The sequence below is a fragment of the Microtus pennsylvanicus genome, chromosome 11 (genome assembly GCF_037038515.1).
Source record: "Microtus pennsylvanicus isolate mMicPen1 chromosome 11, mMicPen1.hap1, whole genome shotgun sequence".
Classification (NCBI taxonomy): domain Eukaryota; kingdom Metazoa; phylum Chordata; class Mammalia; order Rodentia; family Cricetidae; genus Microtus; species Microtus pennsylvanicus.
The window spans coordinates 19,906,197-19,926,396 of NC_134589.1; the positions used below are offsets into that span (position 1 = coordinate 19,906,197).

Consider the following 20,200-nt stretch of genomic DNA (forward strand, 5'->3'; position numbering starts at 1 on the left):
CACCACACACGCTGTGGTTCCTGTCACCACACACGCTGTGGTTCCTGTCACCACACAGGCTGTCGTTCCTGTCACCACACACGCTGTGGTTCCTGTCACCACACACGCTGTGGTTCCTGTCACCACACACGCTGTCGTTCCTGTCGTCACCACACACGCTGTGGTTCCTGTCACCACACACGCTGTGGTTCCTGTCACCACACACGCTGTGGTTCCTGTCAGTCACCACACACGCTGTGGTTCCTGTCAGTCACCACACAGGCTGTGGTTCCTGTCAGTCACCACACACGCTGTGGTTCCTGTCACCACACACGCTGTGGTTCCTGTCACCACACACGCTGTGGTTCCTGTCAGTCACCACACACGCTGTGGTTCCTGTCAGTCACCACACAGGCTGTGGTTCCTGTCAGTCACCACACAGGCTGTCGTTCCTGTCACCACACAGGCTGTCGTTCCTGTCACCACACACGCTGTGGTTCCTGTCACCACACAGGCTGTCGTTCCTGTCACCACACAGGCTGTCGTTCCTGTCACCACACAGGCTGTCGTTCCTGTCACCACACACGCTGTGGTTCCTGTCACCACACAGGCTGTCGTTCCTGTCACCACACAGGCTGTCGTTCCTGTCACCACACAGGCTGTCGTTCCTGTCACCACACACGCTGTGGTTCCTGTCACCACACACGCTGTCGTTCCTGTCACCACACACGCTGTCGTCACCACACACGCTGTCGTTCCTGTCGTCACCACACACGCTGTCATTCTTGTCGTCACCACACACGCTGTGGTTCCTGTCACCACACACGCTGTCGTTCCTGTCGTCACCACACACGCTGTGGTTCCTGTCACCACACGCTGTTGTTCCCATCGTCACCACACACGCTGTCGTTCCTGTCGTCACCACACACGCTGTCGTTCCTGTCGTCACCACACACGCTGTCGTCACCACACACGCTGTGGTTCCTGTCACCACACACGCTGTCGTTCCTGTCACCACACACGCTGTGGTTCCTGTCACCACACACGCTGTCGTTCCTGTCACCACACAGGCTGTCGTTCCTGTCACCACACACGCTGTCGTTCCTGTCGTCACCACACACGCTGTCGTCACCACACACGCTGTTGTTCCTGTCACCACACACGCTGTCGTTCCTGTCACCACACACGCTGTTGTCACCACACAGGCTGTCGTTCCTGTCACCACACACGCTGTGGTTCCTGTCACCACACACGCTGTGGTTCCTGTCACCACACACGCTGTGGTTCCTGTCACCACACACGCTGTGGTTCCTGTCACCACACACGCTGTCGTTCCTGTCACCACACAGGCTGTCGTTCCTGTCACCACACACGCTGTGGTTCCTGTCACCACACAGGCTGTCGTTCCTGTCGTCACCACACACGCTGTCGTTCCTGTTACCACACACGCTGTCGTCACCACACACGCTGTCGTTCCTGTCACCACACACGCTGTCGTCACCACACACGCTGTCGTTCCTGTCACCACACGCTGTCGTTCCTGTCACCACACGCTGTCGTTCCTGTCACCACACACGCTGTCGTTCCTGTCACCACACACGCTGTCGTCACCACACACGCTGTTGTTCCTGTCACCTCACAGGCTGTCGTTCCTGTCGTCACCACACACGCTGTGGTTCCTGTCACCACACACGCTGTCGTTCCTGTCACCACACACGCTGTCGTTCCTGTCGTCACCACACACGCTGTCGTTCCTGTCGTCACCACACACGCTGTCGTTCCTGTCACCACACACGCTGTCATTCCCATCGTCACCACACACGCTGTGGTTCCTGTCACCACACACGCTGTCGTTCCTGTCGTCACCACACACGCTGTGGTTCCTGTCACCACACAGGCTGTCGTTCCTGTCACCACACACGCTGTCGTTCCTGTCGTCACCACACACGCTGTCGTTCCTGTCACCACACGCTGTGGTTCCTGTCACCACACACGCTGTCGTTCCTGTCACCACACACGCTGTCGTTCCTGTCGTCACCACACACGCTGTCATTCCTGTCACCTCACGCGCTGTCGTTCCTGTCGTCACCACACACGCTGTGGTTCCTGTCACCACACGCTGTCGTTCCTGTCACCACACACGCTGTCGTTCCTGTCACCACACACGCTGTCGTTCCTGTCGTCACCACACACGCTGTCATTCCTGTCACCACACACGCTGTGGTTCCTGTCACCACACATGCTGTCGTTCCTGTCGTCACCACACGCTGTCATTCCTGTCACCATACACTGTCATCATTCTTGCCACGCTCAGACACCATATCTCTCGGTTCCCATCTCTAACTGCTACCCTGCTTCTCGATCTCCTTTCCCGAAACACGGGGGAAACACCCACCTCTGCCTCCAGCTTCCCCGCTCCCATTCCTTCTTGAACCTGGTCCCATTAGGGTCTCATCTCCTCATGCTATTACAGCTGCTCCTTTGTGGCCACCAAAGCCTACCTTGTGGTCAATCCAAAAAAGCCTCCATAAAGCCCTCATTTCTAGCCTTCATCCCCCTGACCCCCTAAGCCTGGAGCACTTGGGACTCAGTACTTGTGCCTCAGCTCCATGAATACCCTCCCCATAGCTGTTCTCACGTGCTTTCAGGGATTTCTGTGAACACATGCACACATAAGTAAATAATAATAAAATAATAAATGTTTAAATTAGCTGGGTCATGAGATGCTCAGAACAAAAGCCCAAGCACTTCCTTCGGTCCTCGGTTCCACACGCCTCATCTTTCACACCACCACCACCACTGCCATCTACTCTGCTCACCATGGTTCCCTGGACATGTCAAGCATGTTCCCAGAAGGGCGCTATTAACCACCTTCTCCCGGCTTGAAATGCAGATCACTCCATGCTCCCTTCACCCTGAGCGTCACCTCATCTGTGGGGATGGCCTTGGTCAAACTCTAGCAAGGCTCCTCTCCCTCTGGTCACTATTGATAGTTCCTCATCATCACCACTTGACCATACAATTACTGGTCGGGGCTGGAGAGATGGCTCAGTGGTTAAGAGCACTGGCTGCTCTTCCAGAGGTCCTGAGTTCAATTCCCAGCAACCACATGGTGGCTCACAGCCATCTATAATGAGACCTGGTGCCCCCCTTCTGGCTTGTGGGCACACATGGAAGGAATGCTATACACATAATAAATAAATAAATATTAAAAAAAATTACTGGTCAATTTTCCTGCATTCTGATGGGGGAAGGGTGGGGAGGAAGCTTCAGGAAGCTAGGACACTGTTCTCAGCACCCAGGGCAGTGCTGGGCAGTGCTGGGCAGAGCAGAGAAATACCTCCTGCATGAGTATGTGGTTAGGTAGGTGAGTGAGGACCTGTGCACCGCAAGCTGCTCCTTGTTCCCTATGTCCCGGAACTACCCCCGAGCAGGAGTCTAAAAGACACATGATTCTCTCTTCCCGTCTGGACTAGCGTGTCAGGGAACCTAACAGCCGACACATTAAGCCCTGACTCTCTGTGGTTAGAGACTACAGTCAGCCATGAGAGACAAGCCCAAGTCCTCTACTGACGGCCTCCCATCAGAAAATGAGTGACAGAACCAACCTCAAGTGAATCTGGAGGGACGGTGACTCATGCTTTTAATCTCGGCACTCAAGAAGCTACGGGAGGGACTGTGACAAATCTGAGGCGAACTCAGGATGAGCAGCTGAGTTTCAGCCAACCTGTGTCAGTGTGAGACCTTGTCTCAAAACAAAACCAAACCAAACAAAACCAGCTGGGTGTGGTGGCACAGGCCTATAACCTCAATACTCAGGAGGCAGAGGCAGGTGGATCTTGTGAGTTTAAAGCCAGCCTGGTCTACATAGTGAGTCCCAGGACAGCCAGGGCTACAAAGTGAGACCCTATCTCAGAAAAACAAACAAACAAAAACCAAACCTAGCCGGGCGGTGGTGGCACACGCCTTTAATCCCAGCACTCGGGAGGCAGAGGCAGGCGGATCTCTGGGAGTTCGAGGCTAGCCTGGTCTACAAGAGCTAGTTCCGGGACAGGCACCAAAGCTACAGAGAAACCTTGTCTCGAAAAACACCCCCAAAAAAACCAAACAAAAAACCAAACCTAAACATTTTGAGGGTTGCTGAAAATTAAGCGAGGGTTACTTAATGCTGGTAGGAATTCTCAGGGCATGGAGCTCAAGCCACCCCATAAACAGCACATGGAGGGCTGAACCGCCCCGTGGGTCTGATAAAGCTGCTAGGGCCGCTCCCTCAACCATCCAGATAAAAGGCCTTTAGAAGGATCCAGCTGGCCTTCAAGGGCAGGTTCTCCTCCAAGTTACGGAAGGAGTCTGTGGGCTCTCTGCCATCCTAAATGTCTTGGTTTCGTTTCCCAAAGTACTGGAGACTGAAGCCAGGGTTCCACACTTAGGTCAGTGTTTGATCACTCAGCTAAATCCCCTGTATATCATTTTACTTTTTTGAAATAAGGTTATGTTAAGAGACCCAAGCTGGCCTTGAACTCACTCAGTGTCCTATGAAATTGAGATCCTCCTGCCTCTACCTGCCGAGCAGCTGAAATGGTGGGTCGGCTTTGCTATCCTAAACGTCACTGACAATAGTTCCATTTCAGTACATGACGTACCAGGAGGAGTGGCACACACCTGAAATCCCAGCGCTGCAGAGACTAACACACGGAGATGGTGTGAATTTGAGGCCATTCTCAGCTACACAGTAACACACGGAGATGGTGTGAATTTGAGGCCATTCTCAGCTACACAGTAACACACGGAGATAGTGTGAATTTGAGGCCATTCTCAGCTACACATTAACACACGGAGATGGTGTGAATTTGAGGCCATTCTCAGCTACACATTAACACACGGAGATAGTGTGGATTTGAGGCCATTCTCAGCTACACAGTAACACACGGAGATAGTGTGAATTTGAGGCCATTCTCAGCTACACATTAACACACGGAGATAGTGTGAATTTGAGGCCATTCTCAGCTACACAGTAACACACGGAGATGGTGTGAATTTGAGGCCATTCTCAGCTACACAGTAACACACGGAGATAGTGTGAATTTGAGGCCATTCTCAGCTACACATTAACACACGGAGATAGTGTGAATTTGAGGCCATTCTCAGCTACACAGTAACACACGGAGATGGTGTGAATTTGAGGCCATTCTCAGCTACACATTAACACACGGAGATAGTGTGAATTTGAGGCCATTCTCAGCTACACAGTAACACACGGAGATGGTGTGAATTTGAGGCCATTCTCAGCTACACAGTAACACACGGAGATAGTGTGAATTTGAGGCCATTCTCAGCTACACATTAACACACGGAGATAGTGTGAATTTGAGGCCATTCTCAGCTACACAGTAACACACGGAGATAGTGTGAATTTGAGGCCATTCTCAGCTACACAGTAACACACGGAGATAGTGTGAATTTGAGGCCATTCTCAGCTACACAGTAACACACGGAGATGGTGTGAATTTGAGGCCATTCTCAGCTACACAGTAACACACGGAGATAGTGTGAATTTGAGGCCATTCTCAGCTACACAGTAACACACGGAGATGGTGTGAATTTGAGGCCATTCTCAGCTACACAGTAACACACGGAGATGGTGTGAATTTGAGGCCATTCTCAGCTACACATTAACACACGGAGATGGTGTGAATTTGAGGCCATTCTCAGCTACACAGTAACACACGGAGATGGTGTGAATTTGAGGCCATTCTCAGCTACACATTAACACACGGAGATAGTGTGAATTTGAGGCCATTCTCAGCTACACATTAACACACGGAGATAGTGTGGATTTGAGGCCATTCTCAGCTACACATTAACACACGGAGATAGTGTGAATTTGAGGCCATTCTCAGCTACACATTAAGCACTAAGCAAGCCAGGATTATAGAGCAAGACCCTGCCTCAAAAAAAAAAAATCACATTTTGTAATCAGGCCTTTTGTTTGTTCTTCTTTCTCTGAGGCACAGGTGGCCTGGCTGGCTGGTGCTGCTGAGTGTTCGGAGTGCAGCACCCGTGGGCAGTTCTGCTGCTGATCTAGAGGACTGTGTGAGGGAGTGCGGCACCTTCCCAGAAGAGCTTTCCTGCCTCCACATCCTGGACGGACACACTACCTGTCTGCAATGGCTAAGAGGACTGAGAGCTGTCTTTTGAAAGACACTGTCCCTGGGGATGGGACTCTATAGAGACACCTACCCATCTGCCTCCGATGCACCACACAGAAATTTTTATGATCTTGTGCCAGCACGGACGCTGGGGCTGCTTTGGCATTCCTGCAGTCTGGTGAAGGCACACCTGCTTTGTCTAAGGCCCCCAGGGAACAGCTCTTTCTTGGTCCTTGAGAAAAACACCTGTGGAGAGCAGGCCGTGACTCTGGAGTCCCATCTGGAGAGGTGGCGCCATCAGAAGCACTCTTGGGAGCATGCTCCTGGGGAGGTCGGCAGAAGTCATCTTCAGAAATCCAGCTCTTGCCTTTCTGTAAGAAAAAGGAATGAGGCAGTCTTTTAAGAGCTTTAAAAATATTTTCTTCGGGCGGTGGTGGCGCACGCCTTTAATCCCAGCACTCGGGAGGCAGAGGCAGGTGGATCTTTGTGAGTTCGAGGCCAGCCTGGTCTACAAGAGCTAGTGCCAGGACAGGCTCCAAAGCTACAGAGAAACCCTGTCTCGGAAGAACAAAACAAAAAAATATATTTTCTTACAGTTCACATATAATAAAATTAAAAATATGGGGCAGGAGAGATGGCTCAAGGGTTAAGAACACTTGTTACTATTGCAAAGGACCTACGTTTGGTTCCCAGCGCCCACACTGGGTGGCTCCCAACTTCCTATAACTCCAGCTCCAGTGAATCTGTCGCCTTTTTCTGGCCTCCGTGAGCAAGCACACTTTCCTAGATAAAATACAACTTAAAAGTGGGCATGCAACTCCATGTCTTTGGTATACTCATAGAGACGTATATGTATATCTAAGTTTGGAATATTTTCACCACCCACAAACCGAACAAACCCCCTACCCACTAACAGACGTGTCTCTCTCCCAAGCCCCTGTCTTGGGCAGGCTGTGCTTAAACTCCATATTTAACTGAGACTAGCAAGCTGCTTTTGGCCATACCATTTTACGTTCCCATCTGCACTGCAGGAGGCTGATATTACGGGGGGCGGGGGGCACATGGAGGCCAGAGGACAACTTTAGCCGGTTTTCTCCTTCCATCTTTATGTGGGCTCTGGGGATCACACTTAGGTTGTCAGGCTGGAGTGGGAGGCTCCTTTACTTACCTGCTGAGCACTCGCCAGCCCAACAGCTTCCTTCTAAACTCTCCAACCTCTGCCACTATGTCTTCCTGCCATGCTGACCTGTGAAGAGTTCTCACTGCAGTTCTGATTTGCATTTCCTTAATGCTAATGGCAAGAGAACATCTTTCCATATTGGTGATCTCTATCTTTTCTTTGGATTTTTATTTTGAATTGGGTTTATGGCTTTGTTGTTAGGGTTGACCTCTGCCTCAGCCCCAGAAGACCTGCTGAAATCTTAACCCTCAGAATGTGATGTCTCTAGACAGGGTCCTTGCAAACATAATTAGTTCAGATGCACATGTACTTCATCCAACACGACGGATGTTTTCATAAGAGGAGACATAGTGGCACACACCATTCCCAGGACTCTGGAGCAAAGATAAGCAGATCTCTACGAGTTCAGGGCAGCCTGATCTGCAGTGAGTTCCAGGCTAGACCCTGGCTCAAAACCAAAGAGGAAAGGAGATGACACAGAGGAGGGAGAAGCATGGGATCATGGAGGGAGGGAGTGGAGGGGTGCACCTACAAGCCACAGAACACCAAGAATACTAAGACCTAAGGAAGACAGGGCAGAGGTTCCTCCTCAGCATCTGCAGAGGGAACCAAGCCCGCAGACATCTGGCTCTGGGCCTGGCTTCTAGTACTACTGAGGAACACACAGTTGCTGTCTTACGTTATCTAATTTATGATACTTTGTTACAGCTGTTTTAGGAAAACAATAAAAATGACAAGAGTTCTGGACAATTTCTGGACACCAGAACTGTATTGGGCTATCTGATTAGACAATAATTTCTTCTATTCTATGCTATCTTTTACTTTATTTTTTATCCCTCTCCCTTCCCCTCTTTCTGAGATACTGTCTACAGCCAAGGTTGATCTCGAGGTCATTACATAGCCCAGGCTAGCTTTGTGAGGCCCCCCGACTCAGCGTCTCAAGTACTAGAACTACAGGCACAAGCCCCTATGCCCAGCTTCTGTTTTCCTTCTTAGTGGTGCCTTCTGGAGCGCAGAGGTGTTTCAATTTCAAGCCCAATTTAGCCAGTTTTCCTTCTGTCTGAGCTCCTGCTGCTTTATCTCAGAAGCCACTGCTGAAACTAATGTCACCAAGATTTACTCCTACGTTTCTGCTGAGAGCTTTATTAGCTCTTATAGCTCTGTGACCCATTTTGAGTCAACTTCTGTGTGAGATGTAAGGAAGGGGTGCAGCTTAATTCTCTTGTAGGGGAAATAGAGGGGTACCAGCACTTCAGGCTCTTTGGTCTTGGAGATTTGGGATGAGGGAGGTGTGGTATGTGGGGTTTAGTCCCAAATTATTGCTTCTAATTCTGCTCCCCACATTGAGAAGGTTCTTGTAGCCCCTAGCAGGGAGGTCCTTCCCCTCCCCTTCCCCCCATGTACAATGTGAGTCTGTTCACTGACAGGGGAAGTTGGGGATATCTGGAGCCAGTCAGCCTGTGAGAATATTGTTCAGTTCCTATTTTTCACTACTGTAAGCCTTTCTGCCTTTCTACGCCGGAACATGAAAGAGCAGAGGCAAGGAAGCTGGCTGGTTGCACTGACTGTCTATACAAAGGAAATGAGTCACCCAAGGGCAGGACTCGCCCCACTGCTCTGTTAAGTGCTACCAATCTCACTCTGACATTGCTATTTCCAACCCCTAAATCAAGACTGCCTTCCCTGCTGATGTAGACAGGGAGGCGGGTTCAGGTTGGGCTGTGTCAGAGGGTTGGTCAGGACAGTTCAGTGCATTCAGATGTGACAAGACTCCTGAAGCAAAGAGGCAAGTTCTGATTCAGGCACTGGGGGGAGCTTCAGAACTGGGCTCCCAGGGCCTCTTCATGTGACTTTCAGAGATGGCAGGTGCTTCCTTCCACTAGGGACAGGATGATGTGTCAGAAGGGTGGCTGCTAGGGACCATGCAAAACTGGTCTAAACAAAGAATGTCTGGGTCACCAAGACCCAGATGATTCCCCGAGGAAAATGGGTGTGAGGAATAGCTCCCAGGAGCCACATGGCCATCCTGGTGACCTCACACACACCTGGTGATCCTGCCCTGTGCAAGCCCCAGGAGGAGAGGGCTCTATCCCTTAGGATTCCACCAGAGGTCACCTCTCACCACTGGAAGCCCCCTGCTCACGTCCTCTCATCTCCCAGGCAGCGTATCACCCTATTCAGTGAAACCTGCTCACCTCCATCCTGTAAGGCTGTTCCCAAATATCATTTTTCTTGATAATTTCAAGCAAAAATGCAGGGCATTGAGTCATAAAAGATAGGAGACCTTTCATTTGCACAAGAGTGTGAACAACTCCGCGGAGTCAGTTCTCTCTATCCATCTTTATTTGGGTTCCAGTGATGGAACTCGGGTCGCTAGACTTGTGCGGCAGGTATTTTGACTCACTGAGCCATCTTCTGGTCTAAAGGACGAACTCCTGACTACCTAACTGCCCTCACTGTAAAACAACAGAGGTGGGTGGAAGGATCAGGAGGGATGGAGACAACTGTGGATTCATAGGTTCGTGTGTGTGTGTGTGTGTGTGTGTGTGTGTGTGTGTGTGGAGAGGGAGACTACTAAGAAATGTTCAGAGTCCCCTGACCTCAAAGCAGCCACCGGGAGATGATTCTCTAGAGAAAGGATCTGTTCCTCTCAAACAACAACGGGAAACAGTGGGGCGGGTCCCACTGAGGGAGCACTGAGGGTGTATCTGCTTCATGGGGCGGGGCAGAGAAAGAATACCTGAGCAACAATGGATCATGGCAATCACATGATCACCATCTGTTTCCCTTTTCTCTTACCTCGTTCTGCCATCCTCCCATGTCTGCCTGCTTAGGGCCTCATATCCGGCCAGCTCTGTTCCTTCAAACTGTAAGGAGATCACCACTGGCCTGGGAACTACATCAGAGCAGCATCAGCCATCACGAAGTCAAGCCAGAGGGATGCCGCCTTGCGCTATTAGGTACCAGGAGACGATGGTTAAGGGATACAATTGTCTCTGGATCATCTTCAGAAGGACTGGACTTTCTGCTCAGGCTGTCCTCGTTATGCCTGTGTGCACAACTGCAGGAGGGGATCCCAAGCCACAAACACACAGTGTGTGGGACAGTGATGAGGTCAGGCTTAGTCATCCAGAGGAGCTCCCCACTCCCTTCCTCCCCAGCACTTAGCTGTAGTGTAATTACAATGTACATCATCAGTTGTCTAATCTGGTGGCTGACCCCAAAGGCCAGGACTCTTGTCCGTCCTGTTTCATCACTGCATCCCTAGCATCTATCATGGTGCTTGGCTCACAGTCAATGCTTTGTGCAGAATGATTATTAACAAACATTTGACAAAGAAAGGCTGAATGGTTCTCAGGGCTGTAAAAGCTTGATAGTGACTAGACTAACCCTGCCAACAACAAAAGACAACCAAAGAGGGATTGATGAATTCTGCCTTCTAAATAAGGTAGAACAGATAACAAAGACAGCCACAGGGATGGTGCTTTTCAGACCTGGGGGGCAAAAAGGCTAGGACAGCATTAAGACACAGGGGACAGTCGGGAAGGGTCCAGGCACAGGGGAAAGTTACTGTAAAAGTTGGAGCCTATAAGGAACTTGCTTTATCTAGGGTGCTGACAGGAAGCTAGATGGTCAACTCTATGGACAGGGAAGAATTATGTTGAGAGGTCAGCTACCCAGTCCCATCATCTCTGGGACTGAGGAGGCACAATGTCTGTGATGAGGTCAAGGTCACACTTGGGAGCTCTCTCGAGACACAGACAGCCACTCCTTAAAGCATCCTGTCTGCAGACCTTCGGCACATCTTTATGATTGCCTAGTTGAGGCCTCGTTGAAGCCAGAGAGGTGGCTCAGTGGGTAAGGTACCTGTAGCCAAACCCGACGACTTGAGATTAATCCCCGGAAACCACACGGTGGAAGGAGATAACTGACCCCCGGAAGATGTCCTCTGGTCTCCATTTGTGTGCTACAGCACACTTAAGTGGCCACATACACACTTTCACATGCACACACACGCTCAGTCAATAGATGTAAGTAAACAACAAGTTGACTGCTACCTCACGACCAAGCACGGGAAGTGAAGGCAGGATAATCAGAAAGGCAAAGTCATTTTCGGCTTAGAACATGATCAGTATGAGGTCAGCATTAGCTAAATGAGACCCTGTCTCAAAAATCAGAAAACAAAACCAGAACAAAACCCAAAAAAACAAAGCACATGAATTCAACTTAAAAATGGGCTGGAGAGATAGCTCAGTGGTTAAGAGCACTGGCTGTTCTTCCAGGACTCTGGTTTGATTCCCAGCACCCACATGGTGATTCACAGCCATCTGTAACTCCAGTAACAGGGAATCAAATGTCCTTTTCTGGCCTCTGTGAACACCAGGAACACATGGGGTGCACGTACATACATACATGCATGCATGCAAAACACCCATACACATAAAATAAAAATTAAAAAATAGAACGTTATGGTGCTTATATGGTCTTCTATAAGCAAAGTTAAGGGCATTCTTTAACCAACAGAAACCTAGAGATTAAAAACACCACGAGCTACCACTTCTCATCTGCCAGGATGGCTATAATAATAGAACCGTTTGAAACTAGATAATTACAGCTGTTGGTAGCGATGCTGAGAAACGCACTGCTGGAAATGTAGACTAGGCCAGCTGCTTTGGAAAACAATTTGGCAGTTCCACAAAAGGTTAAAAATAGAGTTACTATATGATCCAAAAATTCTACTAATAGATTTTTATGTACCTAAGAAAATTAAAAGCATGGCCATAAGAAATCTTGCACACCCATGTTTATAACACTATTTGTAGCATCCAAAAAGCATTAATAACCTAAATGCCCAACAACACATAAATATCATATGACTTAGTCACACACTGGAAAATATCATGGAGTATTTATTACTCAGCAGAAACAGGGATGAAGAACTGACATATGCTGTAACGTGGGCAAACACTGTTATTGGTTTATTTTTGAAATAGGGTCTTCTTATGCAGACTAATTTGGCCTCATGATCTTCCTGCCTCTGCCTCCTGTGTGCTAGGCTAACAGACATGACCCATCATATTCAACTGAATTAATTTTTAAACCATCATGCTTAGGGGCATGGGAAGATGGCTCAGTCAGTAAAATGCTTGCCACACAAACATGAAGACTTAATTTAGGATCCTCAGCACCCATGTATGCAGCAGTATACCTATGGGTTCCACACATACGTGTGCACATATACACAAACAGCTGAAGTCAATCACAAAAACGTTATTCCATTTATATGAAATTTCCAGAACAGATAAATCTATGGAGACCAAACAGTGGTTGTCTGAGGTTGAGGGGAATAACTGTTAATAAAGTTTCTTTAAATGGGTGACTTAAATGTTCTAAAATTACATAGTAGTGATAGCTCTACAATCATAAGCAAACCAAAAATCACTGAGTTACACTCCCATGTGGTGTGAATTGCACCCAGTAAGTCAGTGTGACAGTGCTTATTTTACACACCACGCCTAAATCTAGACTGGCCACATTTTCCTTTCTTTTTGTAGAAACAGTATCTCACTATGCAGCCTTCAATTCAAGACCTTCCTGCTTCCACCTCAAAGCACTGAGATTATAGATACATGCATGACCAGAGCCATCTGGTTGGGACACATCTGAGTGCCCAATAGCCACTGTTGGTTTAGTGACTGCCACATTTGACCACAAAGTTCATGACCTGGGCCATGTGAAAAATGAGTATTTTTAGAGGGTACTTATAAAAATTATTTTAAGTAGTAAAAAGAAAACCAAAGCTTAGGCAGGTGAAATGGCTTCTCCAAGAGTGTAAACTTGGAGTCACTCCCAGAGTGAATGGTGGTAGCTTGACAACGGAGGTCCAACAGTGTATGGTGCCTGCCAAAAAAACAATAAAAACCCAAACAACAAAATCCAAGCAGAGTGTGGTATGAGATGGGAATCACTTTCCTCACGGACTGGGTGTGACGACAAGAAGAGATGTTTATGGGAATCCATCGGTGCAATGCCTGGTTCCTCTCTACTACTGACACACCAAGACACATTAGCTCATCATCACCATGCTGATAAGACTGCCCCAGTCAGGACAGGGAAGCTAATGAGATGGCAGAACCATTCTGGCCACCGGATGGGGAAACTTCAGCTTTGAGTCATTCCCGAGACCCCCCTGAACAGCCTTGACACTCACCGGACTGGCAGGAGAGGAAACCACAAGCTTCGGCCCAAATCCATCACATTCCAGGGCCAGCTGACCACTCCCTTGGCCAGCTGTTCGGTCCACAGGACTAGGAGGCTGATGGTCTGAAGAGCTCTCTGCAGGGGCAGCTTGGGCAGTGCCCAGCTGCTGCACGTCTGGGGTCTCTTGGGGAAGCAGCTGATGCTTGTGGCCACCACTTGGGGTTCCAGAGGGAACGTGGGCAGGAAGCTCTGCAGGCCCCTCAAAGCGCAGCTGTGTAGCTAGGCTGTGGAGGGACAGTGGGGTCTGGAGCGTGGTGTCGGTCTCTGTCTCTTGGCTTGGTCCGCTGCTTGGCACGGAGTTTACCTGGGCTTTGCTGAATTCTGACAATACCCTAGAAGTTTTTAAACAAACAACAAACCTGTGTGACAAGTTGGTGGCTAGGATGTCCACGGCTACTGGAGCAGTGGTAAGAATAGAAATTTAAAACCAAACCAAACAACACTCTAACTACCCACTCCATTCCTCAGCTCCCACACAGGCCTCCTCTGGCGCTCCTCACTGACACCAGGACTTGGGACACAGTGGGGGGCCGGTGAGCACATTCACGCGGCAGAAATGAGGATTAGATTGAGTGGGAGCTGGGAGCTGAGAAACTGAACAGTGTGGGTCAATCTGGTTGGCCAAATGTGGGTGTGTGGACAATGGCTCCCCTAGTGCCATCTGTGGTAGAGCCTTAGCATGGGGCTCCTCGATAGCTAAGAGCTGAGGCACTGAGAGTCTGCTCTCTGAGAGAGCGGACAGTCATGGGGCACGAGGGCTATAGTGAGGCACAAAGATCCTCAAAGGCTTCCTAGATATAGAGAAGCTCCATGTCCCCAAAACCTCTGCCGGAGCTTGCCCACATGGTATGGAAGGGTGAGCACAAACCCAAGGGTGTAACTTTCTGATGTCTCCTTGTGAGGTTACTGCCCCTTGTCCCCTCCGAGGGACCACAGAGAGCCAACATTACTGCTTTTGCACTCACATGTGTATACTTCTGGCAATGTGCCCTGGCTAGTGACTGCTCCTCCCTCTCCTAGGCTTCTGGGAATCCAAGTTACGTTTTTAAGATAAACTATCGGTTATTTCCTCTTTCACTTACAGAACAAGCACACTAAGGATAAATGCTGGTTCAGAGGGCAACAAGGCTGCCTGGTGTGCAAAGATGGCCTGAGCTCACGCCAGCTTAGATGGAGTAAGTGCCCCTCAGTTTGGGTCGGCGGAAATGATCCTGGGAGGCAAAGCACTTGCCTGTTCACCAGAGCTCTGCTCGCCTACCCCATGCCAATCCCACTGACATTCCAAGACAACAGAGTCAGCAGGTGTCACCAAACCAAGCCATTACAACCACATTTCCACACGGATGCCAGCACATTCCAGGGGGCTAAGAGAACAAACAGTCTTTGCAACAAATGGTGCTGTGAAAAGGAGCCAATCATGGAAAAGAATAAAGTTGGAAACCTAGCCCCACCACTTACAAACTTACCTCAAATGCACTAAAGACCTCAATGTAAGAGCTGAAGCTATGAAACTCTTACAAGAAAATATAGATATAAGTGTGTCTTTGAGTTAGGTAATTCTCAGATGTGACATCTAAACCAGAAGCAATTGGTCAAAATAATAAACTGGGTTTCATCAAAATTAAAAACCTTCTGTGTGAGACAGGGTCTTTCCAGGTAACTCAGGCGGATTCTTCTGCTTCAGCTCCCCGAGTGACAGGATTGTAAGCAGGCACTGCCATGCCTTGCAAAAATCAAACTTTCATGATTCATAAAATACTATCAAAAAAGTGGCCGGGCAGTGGTGGCGCATGCCTTTGATTCCAGCACTTGGGAGGCAGAGGCAGATGGAGCTCTGAGTTTGAGGCCAGCTGGTCTACAGAGTGAGTTCCAGGATAGCCAGGGCTACACAGAGAAACCCTGTCTTAAACACAATAAGTTCCAATCTACAAAGTGAAACCCTGTCTAAAAACACCACCACCACCACCACCACCACAACAACAACAGTAACACACACACAATAAAAGAGAAGAGAGATGGAGGGCTGGGATGCACAGCTCAGAGTGGTAGAACACTTGCTATTATATGTAAAGTCCTGGATTTGATTGCCATCCTGAGGGGAAGAAAGACAGAAATGACAATATAAGGGGAAAGACTTGTACCATCCAATACTCAGAATATATCAAAATTTGTTGATATTGTCTATAAAAGTTTGTTGACATTTAAAGGGGGATATCTATGAAGATTTGCATTGGTATGGATTTTGGTTTACTGATACAAATTTAAGGTCAATTTTGTTATACTGTGTGTATATATATTTCTGCTCTTGATCAAGGTATTGTGATTGTGCAGCTCATTTAAAAATGTAATGTATAGCCGGGCGGTGGTGGCGCACACCTTTAATCCCAGCACTTGGGAGGCAGAGGCAGGTGGATCTCTGTGAGTTCGAGACCAGCCTGGTCTACAAGAGCTAGTTCCAGGACAGGCTCCAAAACCACAGAGAAATCCTGTCTCGAAAAAACAAAAAAAAAATGTAATGTATAATTAAGAAATATAGGTAGATAGTCATCTATAATAGTCAAGCTTGTAGTCATGTTAGTTGATTTTCTAGTTGTACAGAGATGTATTTCAGATGGATAGGGATACTTCAAATCTTTCAAAGACTACAGAACATGACATTTAAAGTGTTTCAAGAATTTAGGACTTTTCATGACAGTGAGATGCATCTGCTCCTGGCAGCACCAATTACTTCAAGAGGATGATGGGCATCGAAGAGGCTCCTTACAGAGTTGGCTAGCCATTTGGGCAAGAAATTGTTCTTGCCTGGACTGCTTGAAGTTATACTATATGAACTAGACATGCAGGACCCACAGAGAAATGACTGCTGAACTTGCCTAAAGGTGAGACCATCCTTCAGGGTTCCTGCTTCATAAGAGTCTGCCAGACATTCCACAGGACACAGAAGAAAGTGATTGACAAACTGCCAATATAGATAAAACTGTCTTTGAAATTTCCTGCTTCATGGAAAAGTCTCCTGGATACTATGGGCCTGTAGGCTGGATATGGATACCCCAATGGTACAGAAGAACTTTGAGTGACTGCCCAGGCAGCAAGATGTCTCTGTCATTTTTAGAGTTTTGGAAGTTGCTTATAATGCAGTTCCTATTAACTTAGGTAATATTATATCCTTCTGGAGTCTTTGATGAGTTGAAGAATTTATAGTTATCGTTTTCCTTAGATATGATAAGATAAAGTAGATATAAATATTATAACTGTAATTCTTGCTTGACACCTGTTTTGTTGTATGTAATTTTACTATGTTAAAGTTAAAGCCTTCCTTTTTATTTAAACAGAAAAGGAGAGGTGATATGAGAGTCCCCTCTGTATGCTTTGAATACCATTGTTGAATAAAGAAACTGTTTCGATCTATAGCAAGCAGAAAGAGCTAGGCGGGGAAAACTAAGCTGAATGCTGGGAGAAAGGAGGTGGAGCCATGAACCCCCGCCAGAGACAGACACTGGGAACTTTACCCAGTAAGCCACGGCTACATGGTGATACACAGATTACTAAAAATGTGTTAAATTAAGATGTAAGAATTAGCCAATAAGAAGCTAGAGCTAATGGGCCAAGCAATGATTTAAATAATATGGTTTCTGTGTGATTATTCTGGATCTGAGCTGCTGGGCAGCTGGGAAACAAACAAGTGGCCTCTCAGAGCAAAAATTCCTACAACCAGCAGTAAAATGACAAATAACTGAAGCTAAAATGGACAAAGAGACTGAAAATACTCCTGTGAAGACATCTTCAGTAAGTGTATGGTAGGGCGCTCGACACCACTGGCCACCAGGGAAATGCAAACAGCCGTGAGGATGTACTACTTTATACTCACTAGGATGGCCACAATGAAAAACAACAATGCTGGTAAAAATTTGGGGAAATTAACTTTTTTAAATTTATTTTTTTGTAGACAGAATCTCAAACTTGCTATTTAGCCAAGGTTGGCCTTGAACTTCTAAGTCTCCTGCCTCTACTGCTCTCATTTCCAGCTAAGGAATTAGCTGTTGTATGTTAATAGTAAGAACATAAAATGGTACCATTGCTATAGGAACAGTTTGGTAGCTCCTCAGAGTTCCATGTGGCCCAGCAACTCTTCTCTAAGAGAATCAAAACATGTCCAGCCGAAGTCTGGACACGACAGCTCACCACTATCTGCTCAGCACTATTACCTTCAGAGCCAAAGCTGGAGAGCAGTCGGTTAACAGAAGCACGACCAACCGGGGCACACACACCAAATGGGAAAGTATTCAGACATGATGCATGCCATGGTGTGGATGAATCCTGAAGATGTTAAACTAAGTACAAGGAACCGGCTACAAAAGGCTACACAGTACAAGGTTCTGTTCGCACAAATGTCCAGAACAGGCGAGAACAGAGCAAATGGGAACGCACTGCCCTTTCCTTCCTTGACATAAAAAGGGCCTTGAGTTGCACAGCAATGATCTTGCAACTGAGCATTTTGGCTCATGTCTGTAATTACAGCACTAAAGCAGAGGCAGGAGGATTGTGATGAGTTTGAGGTCTACACAGTGAGTTCCATATCAGGCTACATAACAAGATCCTATCTTAAAAATATGAAAGGAAAAAAAACGGTGAATTTTATGAAGTGTGAACATGATTATCTTATCTTCATAAGAAAGACAGCTCAGCAGTTAAGAGTCCAGGGTTGGATTCCTATCACCTACATTGTGGCTCACAAATGCCTATTACTCTAGACCCAGGGGATCTGGTGCCCTCTTCTGGCCTCCACAGGTACTGCACACATGTGGTATACAAACATACATTTAGACAAAACATAAATATAAAAAAATGTAAAAAAAATAAATAAGAAGCAGATGTGAGGGGGAAAGGAACCTTTATATTATACAGTATTAGTCTAGAACTGTGAAAATCAGCATGGGGGGGGTTCCTCAAAAAAACAAAAAGAGCACAATTACATCCCACCAGCCACACTAGGTCTCCAGTTCTTGTGCAGTACTGCTGACAACGGCTCAGTCAGAGGCAGCCCAGCTACTCACCCGCAGATGGCTGGGTAAGAAAAACGTGGTAGGCACACAGCTGCAAACTAGAGGAAAACCGCACCAGGTACAGGAGAATGGATGGGACTGGGGCAATCATGGTATGAGAACTAAGACTCAGAAAGACGTGCACTGTATATTTTCACCCACATATAGGATCTAGGTTTTAAAAAAGACAATGAAATCAGAGAGGGAAAAATCACAGGGATGCTGTATGGGAAAAGGAAGAAAACCAGGGAAAAAGGAAAAGTAAGAGGGCATAATAGAAGAGGGTGTGATCAAGAACATAGGCTTGTATGAAAATGCCAAAATGAAATTATTTTCTAATACTATGGGGGGCTTAAGTGAGGGGACAACTTATCAAGCCAGGCGTGGTGGCTCAAGGCCTTTGTTCCCAACACTTGAGCTCTGAGCTCAAGGCTAGCCTGGTCTACCTAATGAGTTCCAAGTACTACCAAGACCACAAAGTGAGATGCTATCTCACAAACAAACAAACAAACAAAATCGAGAAGTGCAGGACAGTGGCTCGTACCTGTAATTCTTCTGACGCTGCCCAGGCAGGAGGATCCTAAATTCAAGACCAGCCTGAACTTCACAGTGAGTTCATGGATAGCCTAGGGAGACCTTGTTTCAAAAATGGTTGAGCATAATGGTGCACATTTTAATCCCAGCACTTGGGAGGCAGAGGCAGGCAGATCTCTGTGAGTTTGCGGCTTGCCTTGTCCATATAAGTGAATTGCAGGAGAGCAAGAGCTACACAATGAGACTCAGGAAAGTTAGGGATATACCTCAGTGGTAGAGTTTGACCAGCATAAATGAACTCTAGGTTCAGCTCCCAGTACTGGCTCTCCTGCTCAAAAGAAAAAAAACTGCCGGGTGGCAGCAGCGCACGCCTTTAATCCCAGCACGCCAGGTGGTGGATCTCTGTGAGTTCGAGGTCAGCCTAGTCTACAAGAGCTAGCTCCAGGACAGGCTCCAAAGCTACAAAGAAACCCTGTCTCGAAATATAAAATAAATAAATAAATGAAAAAAATTCAAGGAAAATCTAAGAGTGTTACTTCTAGGGAGTGGAAAATGCTGGGTTCTTCTCTTCCTCCCGTTTCTGGTTTGTGGGAGAGACAGAGAGATGTATGTGCAGGTACAAGCGCGTGTGTAGGCTTGAGGAACCTCAGTTATCATTCCTCACGCATCATCTCTCATGGCCTGCAGCCAGCCTAGTAAGTTTGCTGGCTGGCAGCGAGCTCCAGGGATCCACCTGGCTCTGCCTTCAGAAAACTGGGGTTACAAATGGGCACCACCACTCCCAGATTGTTCAACATGGGTTCTGGGGACTCAGTTCAGGTAAGATGAGTACTTTTTCAGGCAGACTTCTCCCCAGCCTCCTGTCTGCATCCGTACAGCTGTGCTCACAGAGGTGTGTACACCTTGGAGAGTTCTGCCGAGCCAGGCAGGGTTTGGACTCTCTGACCACGCAGACCCTCTGTGGCTCTGTTTAACTCTAAAGTAAGGGCCACTGAAGAGAGCGCAGTGTGAACTCCAACGCTGAGTCACTTCCCTTGGAAAATGACATCTGACAA

General features: G+C 47.7%; 1 protein-coding gene across 2 annotated transcripts in view; it reads right to left on the minus strand.

Annotated features, from left to right (window-relative positions):
• Positions 1 to 20,200, minus strand: part of Plekhm1 (pleckstrin homology and RUN domain containing M1) — a 54,477-nt gene that overhangs the window by 13,824 nt on the left and 20,453 nt on the right. For both annotated transcript variants that reach the window (XM_075990620.1, XM_075990619.1), the window contains exons 5-6: positions 13,520 to 13,901; positions 6,220 to 6,499 (exon numbers count right to left, since the gene is read on the minus strand). In XM_075990620.1, the coding sequence (XP_075846735.1) occupies positions 6,220 to 6,499; positions 13,520 to 13,901 (662 nt within the window). The remainder of the gene's footprint in view (positions 1 to 6,219; positions 6,500 to 13,519; positions 13,902 to 20,200) is intronic.